General features: G+C 44.1%; 1 protein-coding gene and 2 long non-coding RNA genes across 4 annotated transcripts in view; 1 reads left to right on the top strand and 2 right to left on the bottom strand.

Annotated features, from left to right (window-relative positions):
• Positions 1 to 1,236: 1,236 nt before the first annotated feature.
• On the bottom strand, positions 1,237 to 13,556 carry LOC135180239 (uncharacterized). Its single transcript, XR_010304341.1, has 3 exons — positions 13,053 to 13,556; positions 12,800 to 12,948; positions 1,237 to 1,588 (listed from the first exon to the last, which is right to left on the bottom strand). It is a non-coding gene; the product is annotated as an uncharacterized LOC135180239 (long non-coding RNA).
• On the top strand, positions 11,891 to 13,461 carry LOC135180237 (uncharacterized). The gene is made up of 3 exons (XR_010304340.1): positions 11,891 to 12,070; positions 12,278 to 12,464; positions 12,805 to 13,461. It is a non-coding gene; the product is annotated as an uncharacterized LOC135180237 (long non-coding RNA).
• Positions 13,557 to 15,130: 1,574 nt separating the features above from the next.
• The window catches only part of PDXK (pyridoxal kinase), a 54,569-nt gene continuing 43,244 nt past the window's right edge, over positions 15,131 to 26,455 (bottom strand). The window contains exons 11-12 of one of the 2 annotated variants that reach the window (XM_064152623.1): positions 25,576 to 25,716; positions 15,131 to 22,909 (exon numbers count right to left, since the gene is read on the bottom strand). In XM_064152623.1, coding sequence (XP_064008693.1) covers positions 25,604 to 25,716 — 113 coding nt within the window. In that variant the 3' untranslated portion in view covers positions 15,131 to 22,909; positions 25,576 to 25,603. Of the gene's footprint in view, positions 25,717 to 26,455 lie in introns of both variants that reach the window. The other variant, XM_064152622.1, reaches the window with a different exon arrangement.

The raw sequence follows: 26,455 nt of genomic DNA, 5'->3' as shown, positions 1-26,455 counted from the left end.
AATGCCACCTGCAGCCCATGAAGAACCCCACATCAGAGCAGGGCACTGATCTTGGAGAACTCTATCGTTCTGAGGGAAGCCTACACTGGAGCAGTCCATTGCTGGGAGGACCTTGGCCCATGGAAGAGATAATCACTAACTGGAGAAGTGCAAGGAGGACTGTCTCCCATGGGAGGAGCACCGTGTTGGTGCAGGACAGATCTGTGAGGAGTTTTCACTCTGAGGAGAAAGGAGCAGCAGAAAAACCATGGAAGATACTGGGACCCATTCCCTGCTACTCTGTGCCACTGCAGGGGAGGAGGTAACAGAGCCAGGCTTGAAAAGAAGAGAAGGGCTGGGGGAAGATGTATTTATTTAAGATCTGGTTGCATTTATCACTGTCCTACTCTGACTCAGTTGGCAGCTTGGTGTTGGTTTTATTTTGTTTAAATTAAACTGACTTTGTTTCTCCAGGTGCATCTTGTCTTTTGCCCATAATCATAACTTTTGCCCTCTCTGCCTTTTAACTTTCAAGTCTTGTGTTGTATTTTCTCCTGCCCATCCCACCAGAGACAGGTAGGAGTGAGCAAGTGGCTGCGAGGTGCTCAGCTGCCAGCTGGGTGGGCTCAAACTACACCACCTCACTAAATCCATTATCAGATTTCAAAGTCATGTTATAATAGGATCAATGCCTCATTTCCAGATAGAAAATAAAATCTATTGAGCCTTCATCAAGCTAAAAGTACCTCTGTTTTGAGTCAGACATTTTTAGACACACACACAGAATGTAAAAAACCCCAAAAAAACAAACCCAAAGAAAAAGTGAGGTGAATGCCAGTGCATCAGATTTCTGTGGTGAACAAAACCTGTTTTTTATGGGCAGCTGGAGGATGAGCATTGAACTGCCATAAACTCTGTTTATTCATATCCACTGGCAAGGCTTCTGCAGCACTGAGGTGTTGCAGGGGTGTCCCAAGGAGAGGAGAAGAGAGGAGCTCATCCTTATAGGGCAGCTCAATGGTGTTTACCTTAGGCTTGCATTTCGAAGGCCAGGCCTTAAGCCTGTCTGTATGTTCGAAGAACAAGACTTTGGTAGTTTTACTTTTTCCTCTCTTTGTTCTCAGCATGAGACCTCTAGAGTGTTTTTAGTCACAAGTTAGTCAGGAGATGTTTTTGAACATTATTATTTTGGAATACAAGGCAACTAATCAGCCCAGAGACCATCTGTATGGTAGATAAGAAGGAAGCTTGGGGATGTTGACAGAACATTTTATCTTGTAGAGGAACTAAGCTGAGTGAGAGTGAGAAAAACATCAAAGTGACCTTGGTGCCATAAAAGGACAATGTGAGGAGGGGGACAGGCAACTATTAGTGCAAGCACAGACACACAGATCATAGAATTATTAAGATTGGAAAAGACTGTTATGATCAGACACAAAGAGGGGGGAAGAGGACTTAGCAATGTCCACACTTCGCCTCCCTTAGCCACCATGGTGGGAATGACATTCCAAAGGGAGAATTACATGTGTCTGGTCCTGGAAGCCACTTCTAGGTTCTGCCAGCTGCCTCCTTGCAGATGTTGTGGAAGAAAGGCAGGCCTAAGAAGTACCTGTTTGGGGATAAACAGAGCCAAATCTGACCAGAATGGAAGACCTTCCTAAAAAGCTAAAGGACAGTCCTCCTTTCTCTCTGGGTGTCCCAGCTGCTTTTCCTCCTTTCCCATTATGGTGTTTTTTCCTGAAAGAGTTTTAAAAAGCATGTAGACATGACACTCTGGGACATAGTTTAGTTGCCATGGTGGTGTTGGGCTGATGGTTGGGCTGATGCAAGTCTAGGCTCAGCATTGAGCATAACAGCTTTGGCAACTCCAGTAGCCACTGGGGAACCAAAGAAGAGGAAGGTGGAATTGGCAGGGGATGGGGACATAAGCAGAAGCAGTCTAGATGAAGCCTTCGCATTTCCAAGTGTCCCGATTTCAGCTGAGCTAGAGTCAATTTTCTTCCTAGCAGCTGGTGCAGTGCTGTGTTTTGGATTCAGTACGAGACCAACATTGACAGTACACCACACTGATGATTTAGCTGTGTAGTAGCACTTGTCTTAAGTTAAGAATTGTTCAGTCTCCTATGCTCTGCCAGTGAACAGGTGGACAAGAAGTTGGGAGGGAGCATTGTCAGGACAGCTGACCTGAACTATGCAAAGGGCTGTTCCATATCACAGAACATCATGCTCAGTGTATAAATTGTTGGGCAGTTGGCCAGAAGGTGCAGATCACTGCCTGGGCATTGGTCAGTGGGTGGTGAGGAACTGCAGTGTGCATCACTTGTCTTTTCGTGGGGTTTATTTCTCCTTTTTGTTATATTCCTTTTCATCACAATTCTCATTATTATGCTTGTATTTTATTCTTATTATATTTTACTTTAGTTATTAAACCATTCTTATCTAAAACCACAAGTTTCACTTTTATTTCTGATTCTCCTCCTCAGCCCACTGGCAGAGCAGGGAAGGAGTAAGCAAACAGCTGCATGGTGCTCAGTTGCTGCCTGAGGTTAAAACCTGATATTTAGTTAGCAGTCATCCATAAGTTTCTGCATCTTTATGGTCTTCTCAGAGTGCCCATGCATGGGCCAGACTTTTAAAGAACACAATTAAACAAGAAGAAAAGACATCTGAGCAGATTGAATGAAGACATACTGTTAAAATACCATTGAAGCTCACAGAAAAAAGAACCAGCTTTGAGGCTACCTAGACTGTCTTGTGGAAGTCACAAGGTTTTTGCAGTTCTACCTCTGAAGCTGGGGCCAGGGCACCAGTGGCAAGCAGAGCCTTTGTAGCTCTTTGTGGGTAATGTGGCAGCAATGGTCAGTTTCTGGCAGGTGAACAAAACTCTTGCCATTGGCAAGCCTCTGTCAAGACTGAAGAAAATCTAAAAAGAAGATTGGGTTTGGATAAACAGGTGGCATAGGGCTGCATTTGCAGATGAGTCCCCAGTCACCCAGGAGTGCCAGATATCTGGAGGCACTGGGAAGGAGATGACAGTGGGAATGGGATGGTTCTTTGTGGAGCCAGGACAAGGTCATCAAGGGTTGTTACTAGGGAAAAAAAGGATAATCAACCTGACTGTTTCAAAGTAGCTGATGTGCCATGAAACTAGACAGGAAAGTACTCTTAATTTTACATATGACTTGGCAACAAATCCTTCGACTTTAATTCTCTCATTTCAGAGTTCCTGAAGTGAAAAAAAAAGCTCTCCTCAGAAAAGCTTCTGATTATACAGATTTTTTGACAGCTCCATCACGTATTCAGGTCCAGTTAATTTTTTGTAGGGTAAGATAATCTGCACACTGGATTCCGTTTTTCCTCCTGCAGTTATGCTGTGCCCAGTCCATGCTCTCACAGTAAACATTTAGAGCAGGTTGAAAAGTATCATCTCCCTCACTTGTGAGGAAGGAGGCAGTCTTTGGTGTAAAAAACAAACCAAACCTTTTTTAAAATGGCTGCCTTTCTCCCAGGGGAACTCTGCATCAGTGACAGTCCCTATCTTCATCTGGCTTAGGAGCCCCTCTTGAACACTTCCAGGCTCTCATTTCTCCATGAGAAGGACATATTGTTGCCTCTACATCCCTTCTCTGACAGTCACCATAGGAAAAGCTTGGATTTTCCTCACTGGGTACAGCAGATTATTGCTAGGCTTCTGAATAAACCCAGTACCCCAGGCTTCTCTCAGCTGCTGCTCTTTTTGATCAAGTTAGGTGCTTAGGTTGTTCTAGTTGTGAGAAGAAACATCTCACACCTCTGCTGTGAGAGCAGCATTAGATGACTTTCTTGTCAGTTTATTTGTTAACATAACCACACCAATTCCTGCTTAACTGGGGAAATCCTCGAGTTTTCCTGCTATCCATGCTAATTCTGGCCAGCATTTCAGCCTCTCCCAGGAGGCCTCTTCTTTGGATCACAATTTTTGCTCAACCTCCACCAAAATTCTTTTCACATACTCATATCCATATACTCACACATCCCATCCCCAAAATAATCAGCTGAAAAATAAAGTCTACCTAAAGCACTAGATTCCTCAGCATCTGCCTTAACTGAACCCATCATGTACACTAAAACCAGTTTGCCCAGTAAACTGGATAAGAGTGTTTGAATTCAGAGTCAGAAAGAGACTCAGCCTGTACCAACACTCTCAATGCACACGGTCTAAGCTCTCCTCTGAACTCCCCTGTTAATAAGCACATGCATCAAGAGGCAGAGCTGTAGTCCATGCTACCTGTGAGCCTGATTGTTGCTACTAATGAATAGCTCTGACGAAAAGCTCTGCTCTTTTCTGTCCATAATAGTATTCTGAAGGAAGTTCTTCTAGTAAATTAGATCTTGAGTGAAGTGATCATTAGAAGGTGTGGGTCATCAAATATATAAAAAAGCTGCTAAACAGGGGGAGAGTTGAAAGTACTTTCAATTAATTTAAGGTCAAATAGTTCCTGGGATGTTAAAATGATCTGTCACCATCCTCCCAAAATTACACCTCCAAAGAAACAGACTGGAGAGGCATAAGGATTTATCAGGTAACAAGTGGCAGGAGGTAATTAGCTGCTCCTCTTCTAAAGCAGAGGCATCAGAGAGCAGCATGCACAAATCAGCATGCAGAAGGTGTACAAGGACACAAGCTTCTTGCTTCAAAACCTAACAGTAACATTCAGGGTGCCAGAAGTTCTCCCAGGCTCTTTCCCACAACCCTTACCAGCCTCTTGAATGTGCAAGAGCAATGCAAATACCAGCTGCTGAAACTGCCAAGACACTAAACCCCGCAGGGATACTGTGGCGGTGAACACGCTGTAGGAGAGCTGCTGGAGTTCATAAGCATGATTGCTGGCAACGTCTAACCTGAGTGTAACCTATGCTTTTAAATCACCACCTTTGCTCATGTATATTTCTAATTCATACAGGTCCTTCTCAATGACTTTCAACAGACAAGCAGCAGTAATAAGGCCTGCATTGAGGTTGACCTTAAAATACTCGACATCCTTGCTTGGAGATATTCTATATTCCACACTCTGTTGCTCAGAAATCACCTTAACTACTGCAATCACCACACCAACAGGTGAAAATTGGCTGCTTAAAATAATCATAGGCTTCCTTTTCAAATGTAATGTGAATACTTTATTTCTTTGGACTAGCAATCTGGGCCAATTTGATCACAGAAAATTTCTGAGGTGATCACTTGGAAAGTCAGGTTGTAAAGACATAGGAAGCTGTATCTTTCAATAGGCTTTATTCCTTGATTTTTTGGGTGCTCATTTATTTATTTATCTTTTTGTACAAAGAAAGAACTGTTCTAGTGGATCTCCAGCCACAATAGGAGCAAATCCTGTTTCTCCACCAGATGCTTCCTCTAAGTTGTCAGTGCCATGGGTTTAGCCAATTGAATCTGTGGATGGGCATTCAATACCATTGCCAACATGATGCCAGCTTCAATGTGAAAGTGCTGCCTGCAGCAAAGTATTATGGGGCTTGTAGTTCAGATTGTAACATGAGAGGTCTTCTGTTCCAGCTGCTGCTTCCAGCTTCTGGGTTTGGGGTGTAGTTCTTTTCCTCTGGGCTACTGTGGCCTCGGGGAGTGGGGGTCATTTTATTGTTGGCTTCTGCTGCTGCTTCTGCTTTTTGCTGTGCTTTTCTGCAAAACAGGCTAAGGTAATAAATAGTACAATGTAACTATTTCATCAAACTGCTTATCTCAATCCAGGGATTTGTGTGTTTCCCTCTCCATCTGTGTGCGGGACGGGAAGGGCTTTGTGGGAGTGGGCTGTCTTAACCTGCATAGTCTATTCTGGCACCTCAACGTGTGGCATGAAAAGGTTGAGATAATGAGAAATGAGGTGATGAGAGGATTCAATTAAGGCTTGGTAAAGAAATTGTGTATAGATTTTTTTTCCAGTAAAGTGTTAGCCATGTTGATGCATTTGCTTTCTGGAGGCAGCTGGGATTGATATGCTGAGACCTGGCCCTGGTTATGTTACATAAAACCTTATGCATCTATTTGTGATGTGCTCTTTCTGGTGGTGCTTGTCACTTCAGAGGAATGAATTCATGCTACCGTCTGGCTGTACTGTACACCGGCACGTTATGATAGGGTGCCCTGGGTTAACACAGCCCACTCTCACAAGCTCCACTCCCCCCACAGAGATGGGAGGAAAAGTAACACAAAAAACTCTTCTATATTGAGACAAGGAATTTAACAAGATAATACAACACACAATGACCTTAGCCCATTGCAGAAAAGCACAGAAAAATTAAGAAGCAGAAGCCAGCGACCTGTCCACCCCCTGACCCAGCAGCAACCAGAACAGGAAGCCTCTCATGTTACAATCTGAACTTAAGCCCCTTGATACCTTGCTCCAGCCACCACTTCATTTTGAAGCTGGTATGACATCAGCATGGTACTGAATACTCATCAGCAGATTAAGCTCAACCCATGACATATGGTTACTCCATACTTGGTTTAGGTGTAACCTTACCCAGCAGAGAACAGTTTTTCAGCTGGTAAGGACTTCCAATGTTCTTGGGACAGCAACACCGGCCTAATTTTGTTGTTGTCTCTGTTAAATGTGTGCCTGGTCTTGCCCAGAGCAATACAAACCCAGTAACAACTGCACAGACAGGCTCCTTGTCTGATGGGAAGGGAATATGATTTTCTACATTTATCATTTGGGCATGTAACCAGTTGCAGACCTGACACTATCTGTAGGCACAAGTGTAGGTCTGAGAAATGTGGACAGCAGAACCAGGAGTTGCTCGAAACAAACTTCAGTAAACAGCTGGTATGGGAGCTACCACTATGGAGTTGAAAACCAGCTTGGAAACAGGAGAGAGCTGAAGGAGAGGACTACTCCTGTCCCAGACCATGCAGAGCTTGGAGTTGTTGTAGTTGTGCCATTTTATGGGATTCACAGGCAGACAAGGTCAGTACTGCCTCAAAGAGGGTGTCATCCTGCTGCCTGGAAACATTGATGTGGCTGAGCTTTTCCCCCATGGGAACTGTTGCATGTGCAAAATGCAAGGGAGAGGAATGGCTGAGAGCTGATGGTGAGCAAGAATGAGGAGGCTTCAGTGCCAGACATGAGGAATGTGATAAAATCAGGAAAAGGGCAGAGACAATTTGTGAGGCTCAATGGAAAAGGTAGATTAAGATACTACAACAGCACATTGCAAAGTTTTCAGTTTGCTGAGGCACACTACTGAGCAAAGGTCTTTTGCTTGCAAGACAGCCAGGTAAAGGAGGTGTTGTGTCAACTCCATGCTTGTGGAAAGGAGAGAGAATGGAAAAGCAGGCTCTAAAACTGATCCTCAGTATAGTAAACACAATCCCATCTTCTCCATGCTGGTGTAAGGGGTGAGGGTAAGAGGAGCCAGTACAGACTCCAGAAAATAAGCTCTTTGTCTACCATATATGTTTGAGATCTGAGGGGAAGGTGACTAAAATGCTTAGGTTTTTAAAGATTGGAAGACAGTGGCTAATCTTGTACTGCAAGGTAGCCTCTGAGTTACACTGGAAGAGGCTGGAAGCCTGCCTGAGTTGCTAGTACAGCGTTATGCTAAGGAATGGGAAAATAGTAATGTCTGTCCCACTGCAGGTAACAGATAACAGATCAATCATTCCAGTTTTACAGAAGAGAGGGAATTTACTTCCCTTCAACTAATTATTTGCATATGTTAATAAATTTCCTCTTGTGGCTAGATAATTGCAGGAAGCATCTGAGACCTCAAGAACTGCATCTATAAAACCAGATGCTTAGTTAATGAGGTCTTCAAGAAACCCAGCTAACAGTAATTAAAAAGATAACAAGTTTAACATTTGAGAGCACCAATTACTAATTTCTTTCTTTAGCAAATTATTACTAAATTAGAAATCACCATTGCTTTGCTCTGGTTTATTTAACTCAAAATGACAACTGGGGGGGGGATCATCTCACAAAGTCTTTGCTTGTCTCAGTTTTCAGTGCGGATGCAAAGCAGGGAAAGGAGAGAAAACAAGTAAACACCACCAGACTCTGAGTTAGAGTGAACAAGTCCTTGAAGTTCAGAAAAGGAACTGCAGGAAAACATTACAAAATTACAGTAGTGGTGATGACTCAAGGAGAACAAGATCTAAGTGCTCCTTAAGGGAATTACCAGCGGCTAACAACAAATACATCCTCAGGAAGCAAAGGTGGTGGCTGAAAAGGAGAAGCAGGGACCTTGCATAGGCATGTCTAGGTACTGGCAAGATGATGCACATTGTACTGGTTTCTGGCTACTCCATTTTCCCTCCCTGTGGCTTATAAATGATTTCTCCAGGCTTATCCCATGAATTTGAGGTACTTAATGTAAGGGACTTAAAGATGATGAAAACCTTAGTCTTTTAATAATGAATTGAGGCTGAAATCAATTTATAATCATTGAGGTCATGAGTTAATGCCTCAAATTATGAGTCACTTAATTTTAAAATGGAAATCACCTTTTACACTTCTCTCTCAGCCTTTTCTTGGCCTTTTTCAAGCCTACATAGGCTGTGTAGCAGCTAATTAAAGTGGCACTCTGGGATAGGAAAAATATAAAAGGACTTTATAAAAGCTAGCTTCTGTCTTGCTCCCCAGCACCCTCATGCTATGTGTATAGTATTGTATCCTGTCCTCAAAGTTGGCTCCTAGAATAAGGTCCATTAGCTGCTGAAACAGAACCTCAACTTTTTTGACTGCACAGCAGCCTGAGTTCTTTGCATGAATATTAGTGACCATTGGCTATTCTTAATCTCCTGTAGTCTTGAGCAATTTCCTGTCAGCTAGTTAGAGTCCTTTCCTATTTCCTGCCCTGCTCTGCTCTTCAGGCCCAGAGCTGGCAGGAGGTCTTCAAAGGAGAGGGAGCTTATCAGAGTCAAATCAAAACAGCCTGTTCTTCCAATTATAACTCTGGAGAGTAAAATATGGGCCCAGACAGTAATGGTTCTCTCTCAGGCAGAAAAATGTTAAGTATATCCCTTAAAATGTGCATTTGCCAGAGATTAATGAAAACCAAACCATAAATAATTAGCAGTAGGAATACCCACCTTGTTCTACAGCTAAAGTCTTTTACTTCCAAAATACAAAGGCCTCACAGAACTCTAGTGCATGTGGCATGAAGGGACAAACGTCTGTGTCTGCACACATAGACATGCACCTTACCAAGGTACCTGAGCATCCCAGAAATATTAGTACAGGCTATAGACTTGTTACAGTAGAGCAAGTGACAGTTCAAACACAAACCTCCATAAACCAACTAATAGAGGTGATAACAAGAAGCTGGGCATACCAGCACAGAGCAGACATTGTTGGTAAGCTAGTCCAGCCTGGCCCCAAAGCTGTGCCAGCCCAGCTCTTTGTTCATTGTTCAAGTGATGTAGATTGAGCCTACAGAAGTGAGCACCTCTGTCCTGACAAACCTGAGGGGGACATCCCAGCACTGACCAACTCTGGTTTCCTCTTTAAAGTCTGAACACAAGACAAGCTGTTTGTCCTAAGGGAAGAAAATCTTTCCCTTTGACTCCATCATGCCTAGGTGATACATGTTAAGGACAGGAGCAGGACTTGACTCTGCGTAAGAGAAACCAGAACATGGCCAGAGCACTGCAGTGTTCAAGGAGAGACAACCAACAGCTGGAAGCTCATTTGCTCTTTCCTCCATTTTTCTGGCAGGGGAGCACAACCCACTGCTGGTCCTTCTGTCCATCTGTCTGTCCAGTCTCCAACACTGTGAGGTCTGAGCCCTGACAGTGAGGTGTCAGTCTGACTGGTGGCTCAGCTAAAGCTTCTCTCCACGTTGTTAGCAGACTGAACTCATATCTCCATCTTTCCAAGGCATCTCACCTGTTCCTCTCCCAGAGCATGACAAATACCCCCAAAGCTGCTTATGGACATCTTAGTCAACAGAAATTGAGCAGTGGGTTCCTGTCTGCCTTTTCATCAGTAGAGCAAAAAGGCAAACCAAACCTCAAGTGCTGACAAGGGCAGGTGGACCTGTGGTGAGTATATGGACAGACTTAGCCTCGTGTCAGTGCTGACAGATGCAGCCCAGGGCAGGGAGGAGTGGGCTCCTGGGTAGGTACCTCCTGGGGTTACCCACAAACCTCCACCTCAGGGAACAAAGAGCACCCCTCTGGGAGGGGCAGTGCTAAGCAGTCTGATATTTGAGTGGCTCCTGGAGGTCTCCAAGAAGGGGGGAGCAGAGGGAAAGAAGCTCCCCAGGTTCTCCCTGAGGCACTGGGACCAAATCAGGGAATCCTTTTGCCTGCTGGGTGTCTCACAGGAGCTGGCTAGCACAGTTTTGGCAACCACCAGAGTACTTTGCCCTGACAAAGTCAAATATTTCTTAGCTAATAAATCAGTGGCTGCTTTATCTCATAGCTATTGCATCGTTATTATTTCATGCCTTACTCTGCTCTGCAGGAAGCCATTTAACAGGCAGTAAAACAGTCCCAGGAGAACGTGGAAGTAAGTCAGCTCCAACCAGGTTCCCTCACAATATTCCCCAAAGGCAGGGCCTGGAGGACAAATCACCTCCCTCCTCCAGGGCCATTGCAAGATCATCATGTCTCTAGTCCCAGAAGACAGTGAGGAACAACCCACTTGTTAACCTCGTCTCTCTATCTACCTAGGGTCTCACTACCTGTCCTGTCTTTACAGGAAATGCCAGGATTACTGCAGAAAGAGCCTTTGTGCTCAAACTTGACCCTCCCCTGGCCCAAGACCTCCAAGTGAGCTAATGAGTGGCTCAACCAGTTACTGAGAATAGTCTTCATGCACCTGACTGTTGTGCTAGCAGGTGAGCCTGCTTAGGCACAGCCCAAGAAAGACCAACTGCTTTGGGGGAACTCGGGGCACACTCCCTCCTTCTAGAGCTGGGCTGGCGGAAGGAATCTGAGGAAACTTTGGCCCATACCCCACAAGCAGTTGGAGAATGAGGGAGAGACTCTCTGCTGAGTCTCCTGCTGGGTATCTCCCAGGAAACTCTGCAACAGCTCCTCAGCTTGCACAAGGAAGAAAACAAAACTCTCAGAGAAGTTCAGAGGATAACATCCCAAGCAATTTCTTAAATCTATACAATGGATTTGTTTAAAGACCTTTGTATCCATGGTGACTATTTTGGGTGCAATAAAGAAACGTCTTTTTCAGCCTTCTGGTAGGAGAGCAGTTCCTGACAAATTTTCCAACCTCATCTTTGCAATGCCTTTGGCCAGGCACTGCAATACTCTGGGCAGGGAGGTGCTGGGGTCACCATCCCTAGAGATGTTAAAACAATGTGTAGACATGGCACTTTGGATGTGGTTCAATGGCCACATGCAGTGTTAGGTCAGTGGCTGAACTTGATGACCTTAGAGGTCTATTGCAGTTGAAACAACTCTATAATTCTAAATCACATCATGTCTAGATTTCCATTCTCACATGTGCTGCTTACCTGTACGGGTTGAGCTCAGCTTTGTTGACAAAGGGAATCAGAAAGTGGAGATCTTTGGTGAAAGAAAGACAGGAAAATGCTCCATCCTGAGGTCAGGTTGAACAGCTCAGTGACGCTGCTCTGGTTGAAGCCTGGAGCACTTGGTGTGACACACTGGTCCCCACCAACATCAAAATGCTGCAGGCAGTCACTCTTTGCTCTACCCCCTTGCCCTTTTGTTCCTGGCTGCTTCTGGCAGCATGGCAACTCAGAGAACTGATCCATCTGAAAAGCAATCCTATTTTTTCAGTAGTTGTAGTTTCCAGCAGGATCAGCTCCTTGAAACAGCTCACCATGAGCTTCTTCGCCAGCTGAAGGCAAGGCTCTGTGAGTAAGGGGTATGGGTTGGTGTGGCCACAGCAGCTGTGTGCTGGGTCCACATTCACTGCCATGTACCTACATCCTCAGCTGCTTTGAACCATGTGCATTAACGAGCAGAGTGCTTGGAAAATTCATTACACCTGAAAACCTTGTCTCTCCCTGCTCCTGTCACTCTGACCCCTTTGAAGAATGTACAGCCTGGTGCAGCCAGAGCTGCTGAACTGGCTGCTTGTTCAGAATATGCAAGAGTCTGAATCATGCCACTGGGGTAAGAAAGCCAGAGTCTCAAGAATTAATCAGTTCCAGGGAATAACACTGATGACCTTTAGCAATGTGCCTTATATTATTTCAGCATGTTTGTTTTCACTGACAAGGGCACCTGTGCCATTGTAGTACTTATTTATCAACACTTTGTTTAAATATTAAACACAAAACTTAACCTTTACTAGCATTAGTAATTATTTTTTTCTTGCAGTGAGGCAGGCTGGCTGGATCAACAACACAGCTTAAAAACTCCAGGTGTAGGAGCCCAGGCTGAAGACGCAAGAGTGAGTTGGTGCTGTATCATTGCCATCAGCATCTGGGAGCCAGCTGTGAAATGCTAGATGATGGGTACCAGTGAAAGGGATCGTTAGCTCCTCCTTGGCTTCCCTGCAGTTAAGGTACTGCTGAAAGCAGGAGATTTAAGTGCCTTTGTCTTAGCAGGCAGAACTAACAAGCATTATGAAGAATGCCATGGCTTTCCAGCCTTCATGAAGCCATTTGCTGGACCTGATTCATAATTCAGCTCCATTTAAAAGGCTGCAATGCTGTGCCTTACCCTTCTATTAATTTCTTTAACCCTTATTTATTATTCAATGAGTAAATTAGCCTTTGGAATAAAATCGGGGGAAAGGGGGTGGGGACATGGTAGCAGCTTTTATCATTTCCTCCAATTCCCTCTTGGTTATGCAGCCTGCAACAATCTTCTACTGTGTTTGAAACCAATCTTACTTACCACAGGAGGACAGTAGAAGGACTCCAGCATGTTTCCAAGGCCAGGCTAACCAGCCAGCTCTGTGGAGAGGGCTCAGCTTAGGGGAGCCACAGTCCATGGCTGCAACACGAGCTTGAAGCCTCCAGCTCCCTTCATCTGCTGTAGTGCCCCTGCCACACAAACAGGATGAGAGCTCAAAGAAAGAAGGTGGCCTTTCTGCAGCACTTCTGCACCCCTTGTTCAGGAGCTGAGTTACACCAGAAATTACACCTACCTCCTGGGTCTTTTTCCCCTTTCACTTTGTCCCCGCTCAGTGCCTGGTCCTGTCACAGCTCCCGTGGCCTGTCAAGCTCCACTGCCCCTCGCTCTCAACTCAGACCATGCAAAATGATGAGCAACGGTGGGAAGCCGTCCGAAGCAGGGAGGGTCCTGCCCCTCAGGAGCTTGTCGTTGGCAGCGCCAGGGGATTCTCTGCAGGCACTGTCCAGGCGGGGGAGAGCCCCGAGGCGGGCAGCACCCCAGTGTCGATCCCTTCGCTAGGCACAGAGACCATTTCCCAGCGCCTGGGCGGGGGAGAGCCCCGAGGCGGGCAGCACCCCAGTGTCGATCCCTTTGCTAGGCACAGAGACCATTTCCCGCCGCCTGGGCGGGGGAGAGCCCCGAGGCGGGCAGCACCCCAGTGTCGATCCCTTTGCTAGGCACAGAGACCATTTCCCAGCGCCGGGGCGCGAAGGCCACAGCCAATCAGCCCGAGCCCAGCGCGGGCACTGCGCGGGCCCCGCCTCGCGCCGGAAGGGCCCCTTGCCCCCCCCCTCCGCTTCCCGCCTGCAGGGCAGGGCAGGGCAGGGCAGGGCAGGGGAGCAGGGCGAAGGTTTTTTGCGCCTTTCCGCTCTCATTCGAGCCACGGAGGGAGTGGAGTTCTGGGGTATTGAAGGCTCCAGGGCAGATAGGCTTGGCTGATCTCGTGGATGTATGCGTTCTGCTTGTTTGCCTTTTCATATATGCACCTGTCAATAGAATCTCTCTTTAAACTCCCCATCGGTGTGCAGCATTTTCATTCTTACTCTTCAAAAGGAGTGAGAGTCACTCCTGTGCTCCGGTCCTGGGTAGCTCATGGCCTCAGACTCTGACAGCTGGAGAAGCAGTTTAAGAAGGATGGTGGAAGTCCTTCAATGCATCAAGAGTAGGGCAACAAAGCTGGCAAAAGGGTGAAAGGCAACGTCCTGTGAGGACTTCATGCCTGTCCACTCTGGAGAAAAGGAGGCTGAGAGGTGACCTCATTGGTCTTCACAGCTTCCTGAGGAGGGGACACTGAGGAAGAGGTGCTGATCTCTTCTCCCTGGCGTCCAGTGACAGGACACATGGGAACAGTTCAAAGCTCCACCAGGGGAGGCTTAGTGTGGACATCAAGAAGCTTTGGTCAGCTATGCAGTGGTCAGGCAGTTGGACCAGATGGTCAGTGTAGATCCCTGCCAGGTGACATAGTCCATTCTATTCTAATGCTTTACTCTCTCCTATGGTGATGGATGTAGGCAGATCACTAGCAGGGAGACACCATCATTCAATTCGTGGCACTTGGTGCCATGGTCTAGCCTTGAGCTCTGTGGTAAAGGGTTGGGCTTGATGATCTGTGAGGTCTCTTCCAATCCTAATAATACTGTGAAGAGCACACCTACATCTGGGGTCAGCATTCACAGCATGTCTGGATTAGCCATGTAAATAAAACGTAATAAATCAAGGCCCACAAGACAGAATCAGGTTGTTAAAACTTCTCTTGGCCTGCCATACAGAATATTCAGGGGACCAAACCAAGCAGCAGCTGGCAGGCTGGCAGGGCTCCCTTCTGATGTTGGCCTGAGATTTACTGCCCATTCTTACCACATAATTCACAACCAGTGAAACCTCAATAATGGCAAACCAGAAGCTACTTAAATACCTAAAATTCCCTGCAGGAATCCACCGTGTGTTATGTAACCTTATTCCTCACGGTGAGATTTTGAGTTGTCCTGGCACAAACTGGACCACTTTCCTTTTGGATGTTAAGGAATTCTTCAGAATAATGGTTTGAAATTACCCAGAGCTGGCAGCAGCAGCAAGGCACTGCATTGAGGAGTCAGATTTCCTTGTGTGGGATTCCCAGGAGGAAAGCTGTCTGGATGCAGTGGTCACTGCCCCAGGCTGCAGCTCCCAGAGGTGGAAAGGAAGCAGAGAAGAGTCAACACACAGCATGACGGACACAAGGCTCAGCCCCAGGTAACTCAGGGTATCTCAGGTATCTCCTGTAAAAGCCACACATTCCAATGTAACTGGGGAAAGAGAAACATCAGGAAGGAAAAGAAACAAATCAGAACATTTACGAAAGGAAATGTGTTTTATTGAAAAAAAAAAAGTACATTTCACTTGTACACCATGAAAATACTGAGTTATGCACTGTTTCCATAAGAGGTTAAGACTTGCACAAGAAAACCACATTCTTTATCACAGCATTACTCCACTAGGTGAGGCTCTGGTGGCATCTGCACTGGGCATTTTCACTGAACAGTAGAGCAGGACTAAATGTGCTTTGGGTAGAAACCCTAAATATTGGCCTCCTCCAGATGCTACTGCCCACTGAAGATATGGCATTCATTTGGTCAGTGCTGAGTCATTTCTGAATGAGAGCCAAACCTCAAATTTTCCTCTACTCATCTCTTGGGCAAACACACAGCGATCCCTCCCCTCTGTTTTTTACAGGTGTGATTTGCATTTCCCTTTCTGCCAGCTAAAAGCATACTTAAATGGCATGTAGGCTGTTACCCTCCCATCTTCCACATAGAAAATAATGAGAGGGACACGTTGCACTAACAATTACTAACAGCAACTGGCAAGATCACTGGATGGTGCTAAATTCTCCGTCATTTCCTCCCGGCATTGCATCTCCAACAAGAAGCCGATTTCCCTCCCTAGCAAGGCTTGTATTCACACAGATGAGCGCAGGTGAGTACTTGTGCTGCACTAAATCCAGCCACCAGGGCAGGTGGTATCCTAATGCCACTTGTCACAAGCGTGTCACAAGCAGCATGCTGTCACACATTGCTTGGCAAGGCATCTTCTGGCAATCCCTTGTGAACTGGAGACTTCTGGTGTCGTAAGATTTAAAAACCAGGAGACAAAAATAATAAATAACAATGCCACATAAATTCCTTGGTTACTTCCCTTATTTATCTGTTCACTTTCTTATGTGATTTCTTCCTTAAAGGGAAAGGGATGGGAAGGAAAAGAGCCAGACCTGGACAATTCTGACTCCATGCAAGTGCTGCAGAAGCAGACTTTAAACTGTCTCCACCTGAATTTTCCTTCCTACTATGTTCCCTTGTTATATAATTGCTTTATTCTATGCTATTTTGTACTCTGCTGGGCACAAGAGGTAATTAAAAACACTCACACAAATCCTTAAAGTTCTGTAATCTCTTTGTGATACAAAGGATGCGTAGGGCTGAGAACACCAAACTCAGATTTCTAAATCTGCAAATCTTCTTTCAAGTGCTTAACTGACAAAGACTTATTCTCTTTACCACTAACAGTACATCTCTGTAGTTAGGTTCTCTCCACCCAGCATGTCAGGAAAAAAGACAATCCCATTCTTCCCAGTTTTGTCTGGCTCCATCTACAGAGTCCCTCCCTAGCAGTAGCTAGCTACAAGCTCCTACTTGTTCCCAGGATGAGGATAACAGAACTAAAGCAGGTAAAACCTTTGCGGTTTTGGCTGGATAATTTCCCCATTGGTTTTAGCTCCTTCACTTGTTACAGGCACAGGCAAGTACCAAGGGTAGGATAATGATGGGTAGTTTTATGGCATAGCTGAGCTGGACATGATAGATCCACCATAGCAGCCAAACATTCTCTACCTTTGTTTTCCAGAGAACAAGAGCCTAGCCTAAGTCATCCAAGTAACTCACTTTTCGAGCCTGTTGCTTCTCCATGGACTAAGGATGAAGTCTACACCCACCCAGACTAGGGTCCTAAATCAGGGAGAATAATGACAACCTTGCCAGCTTATGCTGCAGCCAGGAGAGCAGTGTTTATCACACACTTCCAAGTGCATACAGAGTTGTGCTAAACCAGAGGTTCAGTACAGAACTTCAAAATGAACAGGCCAACAATGTCACACAGACCTCATCTGCCCACTTGCTTAGAGTAACACCTCTGCATTTTCCGCTGGGGAAGTACAGGCAAAAGAGTCACTCTGCAGCCACTGTACGTATATTGCACCCACTGGTTTCCAGGGGAGAAAAATCCAGGTACAGTGAAGCATGCAAAGCACAACTGTTCCCTTCCACTGCCTCTCTCCATGACAATGCATTATTTATTTGGTGGCATTTTTATTGCTAACTCAGCAAAGCAGAACTACTTATTTTAACATATCCAGAACTCAGAAACTTTTGAGAGGAAAACTGCTGATAAATTTTCCTCTGCTTTTTGCAGTAGTGGTATATTCAGAAGTGTGATGAGGATGCTGCCATGCTTCTTAAAAGAGACAGAATAAACAATGTTTGGTTGTTTTTTCAGATGACCAACTGTCGTGGCAGGAGCACAACATCCAGCAGAAGGCCATACTCTGCAAACTGATTGATGCTGCAGATCTTTGCAATTTCTAGAGAGCTCCCAAATGACAACCAAATAAAAGTAAAAAAAAAACTTAAGTGTGTGCACGGTTGTGCTTTAGCCTTGGTGCCCCAGCAAGAAGAAACAAAGACTCAGGTAAGTACAGCAAGATGAAAAAGCTGTGTTTTTCACACATGGTAACAGCTTGCCTTCTGGCTGAATGGGATTTATTGATAACTTGGCTCTTCTGAAAGCTATCATGGTTTTGAATTTAAATGCAGAGCACCCTACTGAAATGCTTCACTTTATTACAACTCACAGACTACAAGGACAAAGTCTTTACTTTCTTCCATTTAGCCTAGCATGTGTTCAGCACAAGCTATGAACTTAGCTCGGCAAGGTTCATAAAATGGGAACAGGCTAACTTTGTTCCAGTCTCTTGTCCATTTATATGTTGCTATTAAGCACCTTTAAGACCCTCCAGGATTATTTAATCATAGAATCATAGAATTGCCAGGGCTGGAAGGGACCTCAAAGATCATCTAGTTCTAACCCCCATGCCATGGGCAGAGGCAGCTCACATTAGATCAGGTTGCTCAGAGCCCCATCCAGCCTGGCCTTAAAAGACCTCCAGGGATGTGGCTTCCACCACCTCCCTGGGCCACCTGTTCCAGTGTCTCACCATCCTCATGGTGAAGAATTTCTAAACATCCAATCTGAATCTACCCACAAACCCCTCACCCACTTTTCATCAGCTCTAGATGTATTTGATATTGTAGTCCAATGCAAAAACTGCATTTTAAGCTTATGCCATAACTTACCTGATTTCATAATGGATAAGGTAGCAATATTTAGGGTTTTCTTGCTTAGGCAATGGTATCTACCATCCTACTGCCTTTCTCTACAATCAAGCATACAAGCCTTACTGCAGAAAGAATACTGATACTGTGATAATATAACCTGGAAAAGCCAACCAGAAAAAATACACACAAACACTACAAAAGCCTACAATTTCAAGAGAAATCAAATTATTTGGTACTACACAGAACTTCACTGTTTTTCTGGCATAAAAGTCATTGAATTACCACGTATGCCTTGAGGACAATCGTGAAGATGTGTAAACATAGAACAGGTCCACGTAGTCAGTACAAAGCACCACACAAACTTTAAAGTACATAGAAAGTTTGCTCATAAACATTTCTTTGTTTCAACAATTCAGCACTAAAAAAATATTACTTAAAAAGGCATCTTTTATTAAGTTATTCAGTTTGTCCAGGGCTGGTGGGGTTGTACTATCCCTACTATATTACAGCCACTTGACTCCAAACCATTTTACTCTCCTGGAAGAAAGGGCTAGGTGTGGCTGGGACCCAAAGCTGCAGCACAATCTATAAAAATATAACTCTTTAAGACCTTCTGCTCACATCCTGAAGGCCTACACAGCCAGCCCCCAAATTCCATTTCCCACCCCCATCACACTGCAAATAAAGCTTCAACACACACACACATACAGAGCACAGATATTACACTCTTCTACACACAGATTTTTTTTCTACATAGCAATGCAACCACAAGGGCAATAGGCAAGGAGTAGATGTGAGTTCAGTAGGAACATATGGCACAGCCTTCTCATATTGCTGGTTTTCTCTGTCTCAATCGTGTGCTGCCTCATTCACTGCTCTGCAAACTCTGGACATGTTACTGTTGCTTGCTCTGTGGAAACACTGAGTCAGGAACATGTGCTTACTTAGGAGCACACTTGAGAGCATCCCACTTGCCTCAAGGAACATTGCTGCTGGAGAAGTAAAAGCACCAAAGTGGTGGCTGGTAGCACGGAGGCTATCACCTTGCACTGGTGAAGCAGGTTCTTGAAAGCCAAACCACATTTTTTCCATCAAGAAAACATGAGAATTAGCTTAGGCTTTCCTGAAAAAGCCTGCTGACAACAGCAGCTCCCTTGCATTCTGCATTCACTGCCCTTTGGCGGTGCTTAGAGCACACGTGTCCAGTTTCTGATGGAACTTCATGGATTTACCTTAAATCTGCTCCTGCATGCATGTATAAACTCACTGTTTTGCTCATTTACTTAGAAGAGCTATTCTTGGGACTGTGACTGAGCACCTTAAAGCTCAGTTTCCATGCTTGATACATGTTTTTAACAGCTGTGTTTTAGAAATCTACAAAACTGTTCAGCAGTAGGCTCTCACTTACCAGAAGCAAATATCTTTCACGAAGAACAGCTCTGTGAATAACCTTACTCTGTGATTCTAGCAGGAGATGGTCAAGGAGCCAATAAAGCTGCAAGGGGGATGTAGAAAAAAGGGTTGTGTGGCCATTTATGAAGAAATATTTTTGTTTCAGAGTGACTAAAACCTGTAACATTTCTAGAAGTCTGTCTTCTGAAAGTACTCTTTAAACAGTCAGGAACCTTTACTCAGGAGAGGTGGTTTTCTTTAGTATAAACATGAACAAACTTCTCCACTGGGCATAAGCATGACGATGCAGCACCTTCTCCAGTAACCAGTGCTCTCATTAAATTGGGTATCTGCTCTCGCAAAACACACCACAGCAGAGACTGAGCAGGGCTGACAGAAGCAGCTGTTCCGACATGCAGGAACAACTTCCTGCTGTAAAGTCCTGCCTGCTCTAACCTATGCAGTAAAGCACAAATTCTATGAAGGTGAGTGCAGCTAGATGCTGCACAAGCAGACCTGAAAATGAGCAGTGGTTCTCATCCCAAGCCCCTCTTCTCACCTTGCATGCAGGAACAAAGAGTACAACACAAAGAGGTCCAACACACGCAGTAAGAGGCATACAAGAGCAGTAGTGCAGGATGCCAACAGCTGTCTTCCCATGAAATCTCTTTAAAAAGTAAGACACCAAGGATGTTACTCACTTCCACATACAGCAAGATGATTATAGTGCACAAATGTGCTCTTCTCTATACTAGGATATAGCTAAGAGAACTTCTAATTATGCTCATATTATTCAGCAAGACTATTAAACTGTTACTATTCTGTTGAAATCTGAAATGATTAACACATTCAAAAATAGGATCTAATGATTTGTGTGTGCATGGTACATTAAATGTAGATTCTTTTATTACAATCTTCCTTGCCACATATTTTAAAATAAAATAAATCAATACAATCACCATAACAGTTTCAGACAACAAATTAACATCATCCAATCAAGACGCAAATAAGATACCCAAAGGCAGTACAAGTAGCTGGAAACATTGGTCCTCCAATTCTTTTGTGTAATACATTGATTATAGATTTCTCCCACTTGTCATTAAAAAAAAAAGAGCAAACAAACATTAGAGTTAGCAATTTAGACTGCAGATTGTTCATAAACATTTTTATCAAGTGTGAGTAGCATTGGTTTTAGCACAATGTCTTTAAGCATGTCTCATTAATATGCACCTGGGAATATTAAGCATGTGGAGACTAATCGAGGCCCAGAATAGAGTAGATGATTTGTAAATGACTTTTGGTCTCTCCTGCACAACAGCTCCACAAATGAGTACCCTTGCAGTAATCAAAATGGCTGAGCACATACGCTGCAAAGCTCATTCCAGAATAAAGGGATCCAACACAAATTGCTTTATTAAGCGGGGGAAAAAAGAACGGTGAGGAAGTTGACTGGATGCAAACAGAAAGCATTCACAGCTCCCATGTCTACCTGTACTTCGGCATCAGAAGTGTCCTTAGCTGCTAACTTCACATGAACATGTGGGAATTAGTGTGGCAGTGAAGTTAGCAGTCCCCTAACTATTGAATGCTGGACTGGTGGGCTAGAGACACCCTTCATACTGTTAGGACAGTCATGGAAGATTATCCATTAGTTACTGACTCCACTCTCTAAGCTAAATTGCTTGCTCTTCTCTAATAAACTAGATCTAAACTAGTTTAGACCAAACATTTTTCTTTACCTAAGGATCTGTGTGTGGATCAGACAGCCCTGATAATTCTCCTCCAAGCCCTTAAATAAACAGTGGGCAGCTGCCTAATATCGACACAATTTTCAACTGCACCACAGAGACAGTATGAACTCAGAAATAGATACAGATATTCTATCTGTGAGGAGAGAAGGGAATAGAAGATTGGACAGGACTGCTGAATCTCTGGATTTCATTCTGCAAACATTATGAAAAAAGCACTTGTGACTCTGAACAAATTAAACTGCATCCAAGTATTAAGGATGTATACCCTGACATTTAAAAATACCTATCTGCCTGTGAGGACTACAGAAAGTCAGCTACAGAATATATTTACAGATGATTTCTGATGTTTGTTACTGGCAAGAGATGTTAAGCCCAATTCTTCACTGAAGACATAAACCTGACCTAATTTAGATCAGGCCAGTGGGATTTTAAAACCAGTAGCACATAAGCAACCTCCTGGGGACTTAAGCAGAAGCTAGCAGCCCACTGCTAGAGAACGCAGCTACTGCCAAATATGAACTTTTGCAGACTGGGCACATTAGCAGCATTATCTTTTCTTTTTGCTAACATGGGTATGCCACAGATGCTAAGGAGGGTGTGAATTATTAAACCAACCCATTCCTTGAAGCCTTGAGAAAGGATCACACCTGACAGGTATGAGCCAGTCCAACAAATACACCACTTTCCCTTCTATGGTTTAGAGATAAAAACTTGTTTGCAATGTAGATTTAAGTTTCCTAAATTGTAAGCTTCTTTACTTCAGAGAAAACCAGCCCTTTCTTTCAATTTCCTTGAAGAAAGTATTTAATGGGGGGGGGGGGGGGGGAATAAAGAGTGCCAAACACTTACTCAAAGGGCTTTTCTGCAGTAGATGCTTACAGCAGGTAGGGTTTCTGTGACAGCACACTTATTGCTGCTTCCAAGAAGTAAGTTGAGCATCTCTCTCCCACTGATCCCCTGATGTAATGAACTGAAGCACCTCAGTTTTGCACTGCAGTAGCGCAGGGACAGCCATCATGTGGCTCTCAGTTCAGCCCCATGCAGCTCCAAAGCCATGTCACATTACCTGACTGGCAATGAAGCTCATGCTGGTGCAAGGGGTGCTGGGCAATCCACAGCCCTGGCTGCAGGAGACAGTGCACCAGGAGCCACTTCCAGACTCATGGTGGAGCCACAGACTGCAGAAATCAAACGTCATTTACTGCAGGTGAACTGCTTTTGGAACTCATCGAACCCCTGGCCATCTGAAGAGTTTTGTATGTGACTCATAGAAGCTGCAAACTGGACACAGCTGCATAAGAGTGGACCATGACATACACAGGTAGGGAAGTTCAGTATCTTGATAGTTTCTTCCTAAGAGGATGGCAGAGGTTGTCCACTTCCCTGTGAAATAGTCTAATTTTAAAAAGCTAAACTCACAGTTATGTGTGGAATATGGCAGGCAACACTTCTCCAGTCAGTGTTAGAAACAGTTAAAATCCTTTCGCGTTCGACTGCTGAAATGCATCACCAGCTACAACATTTAAGTGTCTTTGCTGAAAACAGCTGTCTTAAAGGCAACTGTATTGCTGGCACAGCTGCCCAAGCGCAAAGCAAGGTGTCTAAAAAAAAAAAATAAGAGGAAGATTATTAATAGTGAGCTATTTCCTAGCCTATCTGGAAGTTGGTATGTCAGGAGGGAAAAAATAATATTTGCATCAATTAAAAACTACAGCAAGAAAGGAAATTCATTGCACTTCACAAAAATCACTGAATGGTGGAGGCTGAAAGGGACCTCTGGAGATGGTCGAGTCCCACTTAGCACAATCAGAGTCAAGCACAGCAAGTTGTTCAGGGCCACATTCAGTCAGGTTTTGATCATCTCCAAGGATGGAGACTCCACAGCCTCTCTGGAAAGTCTGTGCCAATGCTTCATCACTCTCAGCAATTTTTACTTCTTTTTAAAGTTTAAATGGCATTTTCTGTATTCCATTTTGGTCCCATTGTGTGCTGTCCTTTCACTGGGCACCGCTGAGAAAAGCCTGGCTCCTCCTCCTTCACTGCTTCCCTCATTAGATAATTACACACAGTGTTAAAGAGAGTTCACATCTTTTCACATGTTGGATGTCAACCACGGACTCATTTTTGTTACTGCTAATTTTTGCAACTGCTCACATCACCAAAATTATTACTGCTTGAAATTGTTTCATGGCAGTGGTTACTAAAATCTGTGCTAAGAGAGTCACATTTTGTAACTCATTTATGTTGATTTTTCCCCCTTAAAATTCTCAAGGTTTTTTTTTTTCATTCCTTTCATGTTTAATGCCAAATGCATGAGAGGAAGTAATAGTATTAGTTGTTGGAATGGAAGCCTGAAGTTTGCCTCTTACATTTACTGCAAAAAATATTTCTCTCTTTTCAATTTCATTTGCTTCAGAGACACTAAAAATGGTGGATTGCAGAAGTGTATTAATTATTCATTATTACTCTATGAAAAAAAATCTATTCAGCTAAAAATTCACTTTAAGAATAAATTACTCTTCTACTAGGTGAAACCAATCAACTTTTAAGATGTCAGAAAAAAATCAACAAATGGTGGGACAAGTGAAGACTTCAATGGCCAAAGCAATCTCTAAATCAGCTCTCTGGGGACTCTCACACTATGCAAGTGAAACTGTGTTAGGAAGATGCAGGAAAGGTATCTGGGAGATACAAAAGAGTGAGTTTCTTGAGCATGCTCAGGTAATCAAGAAAAACTCAGCCCTTTGCTCTAATGCAAATTTGCTTCATGTCACTGCAAACTGAAGTGCAATTTTATTCTCCCTATGCTGTCTGAGACAGATGATGCTCGACAGCTGAATCCGGATAGAGCACCAAACTAGACCTCATCTTGGGAGAAGCAAGAGCCTCAGTCCCATAAAGAAATCATACGGAAGTACAAGGGGTCAGTACCTATGGGCATATCTGCCCTTCTGGTATAATGTATGTGGCTATAACGTATAGGATGCTGAATCACAGAATGGGTAGAATTCCATTTTGAACCCTTATTGAGCAGGATTTTATCATAAAGATCACAGGATGTTACGGGTTGGAAAGGACCTCTGGAGATCATAGAGCCCAACACCCCTGCTAGAGCACCACAATCTGGTGCAAGTCACACAGGAATGCATCCAGACAGGTCCTGAAAGTCTCCAGAGAAGGAGACTCCACAATCTCTCTGGGGAGCCTGTTCCAGTGCTTTGTGACCCTTACAATAAAGAAGTTCCTCCTCATGTTGTTGTATTAATAATAACGAATTTCTGTCATCTCTGGTCAGTGTGACATTCTAAACAACTTAATTTGCATGTTTCACTGCTTCTAGTAAACACAGGTAACTTACTAAAGCTCACTGAACCAAAAATATTACATTTCTAAGCCTGACAATAGTGCTGAGTATTGATAGGAGGAAGTGCCTTACATAGTTTGCAATTACCTCCACCCATGAAGAATGAAGTAGGGCAGCCAGCTCTCAGGGAAAGAGCTGCTTTCTCTTCTGTCCTTACAGAAGCTAAAAATTAAACAAAGACTCTGACTTGGCCTCGGAGGTAGAACTACAAACTTCTAACCAGTGCTACTGCATAAAGAGAATATCTTATTAATCAATACGTTTACAGAGCAGCTTTGGAAGAAAATCACATGGGCACCTACAGACATGAGAAACAAGCAGCCAGTACCTGCAAAAACTGAAACTGTGCAGCTGTTCATAGACAAGGAATCAGGAGCAGTTGTAAGTAACACGAATGACACCTCAAGGTCACTTCAGAGTACTTAAATGCCAAACATCTTCAAAGTACTCCTACACACAACCAGAACCGTGTGTGTAGTTTTAACCCTGCTTAGTTTCATAGCAGCTGAGATACTGAATACCAGAGTAGGATCCAGGTATCTCCAAGAAAAGGGAGCATGGAGTGAGCTTCATTGGCACTACAGGCCATCTTGAAATATATTCTCCAGTCAGTCAAGCACTCCATTAGCAAATTCACATCTGAGGTCTTTGGCAAGGCAGGAACACTATACCCTCTTGCCCTGGGTAATCACACAGACTAAGTGAATTTGACAGCCATTTTGATACCTGGCAATACGCTTCAATGCACACTAGCTGTTTTGTGTTTAAACTGAGCAAGGCCAGCACATATGTTTGAGAGTGGGTATCTGCCTATGCTGGGCACTATTTCATGAAAGTCAGGTTTCTGTCACAGATCTAAGGCAAATATTACAATTTACAGGAAAGAAATGAGGACATGGATACATTGTGCGTTGTTGGAGACATACAGCCTTTATAACACGGTGGCCTTCACTATGATCTCTGGGTTTTCTATGTCCTTTTTGCTTTGGACCATCCTCAGTTCCAGCTGGGACGAGTTGGGTTTGTTTCCTTCTCCAGCTTGTGCTAAAAAGATGACATCAGAATACAATTAAAAATGGCAGTATAAAAAGAAGCAAGTTACATTGTTCTGTTTCCCCGATATTTTTTCTACCCTACTTTCCTCCTCTCTTCCCCAGTTTCCTTTATTGTTCCCCTGCTAAAGGCTTCCAAGGCAGAAGATGAAGGTCAGCACTGTGATTTCTTTTACTCTGCTCTACACCTCTCTCCAAGAATGAAATACAGCTCTGTTAAGTGGAAAGTGACACAGACACGCTCCTAGAACCCACAGATCCCATCTGGATCTCCTTGGGAAGACATGGGAACCCAAAGGAGAAAGAAGAAGAAAGCAAACAGTAAAAGTCATCACTCCTCACATGCCCAACACAGCAAACAGTTTATTATTACTTGATAAACCCCTCTTGAAACTGAACACATGCACTCAAAGGAAAAATGAGCAAGCTATGCTTAAAACAGAAACTCTCTTGCACACTCAGCATTTCCTCAAGTCCCTCTGTTTTACAAACCAGTCAAGTACAGTGGGCATGACTGTAGTCCCTCTACAAGCTGAAGAGTGACATCTTCAGTCGAGTACTGTCAAAAATAGTGACACAGTGAGGAGCACACACTGACAAGACTAACAAGCTCTCTCACTGTAAATTCTCTGGCTGCTTCTGCACTGAGAACTGCCTTTAATCAGGAAAGTCAGAAAGCTGCTTGGATGCTTCTTCTGATCCAGACAGACAAGACAACAAGGCTTGAAAAA

The sequence above is a fragment of the Pogoniulus pusillus genome, chromosome 12 (genome assembly GCF_015220805.1).
Source record: "Pogoniulus pusillus isolate bPogPus1 chromosome 12, bPogPus1.pri, whole genome shotgun sequence".
Taxonomy (NCBI): Eukaryota; Metazoa; Chordata; class Aves; order Piciformes; family Lybiidae; genus Pogoniulus; species Pogoniulus pusillus.
This window is presented reverse-complemented; position numbering and strand designations above follow the sequence as displayed.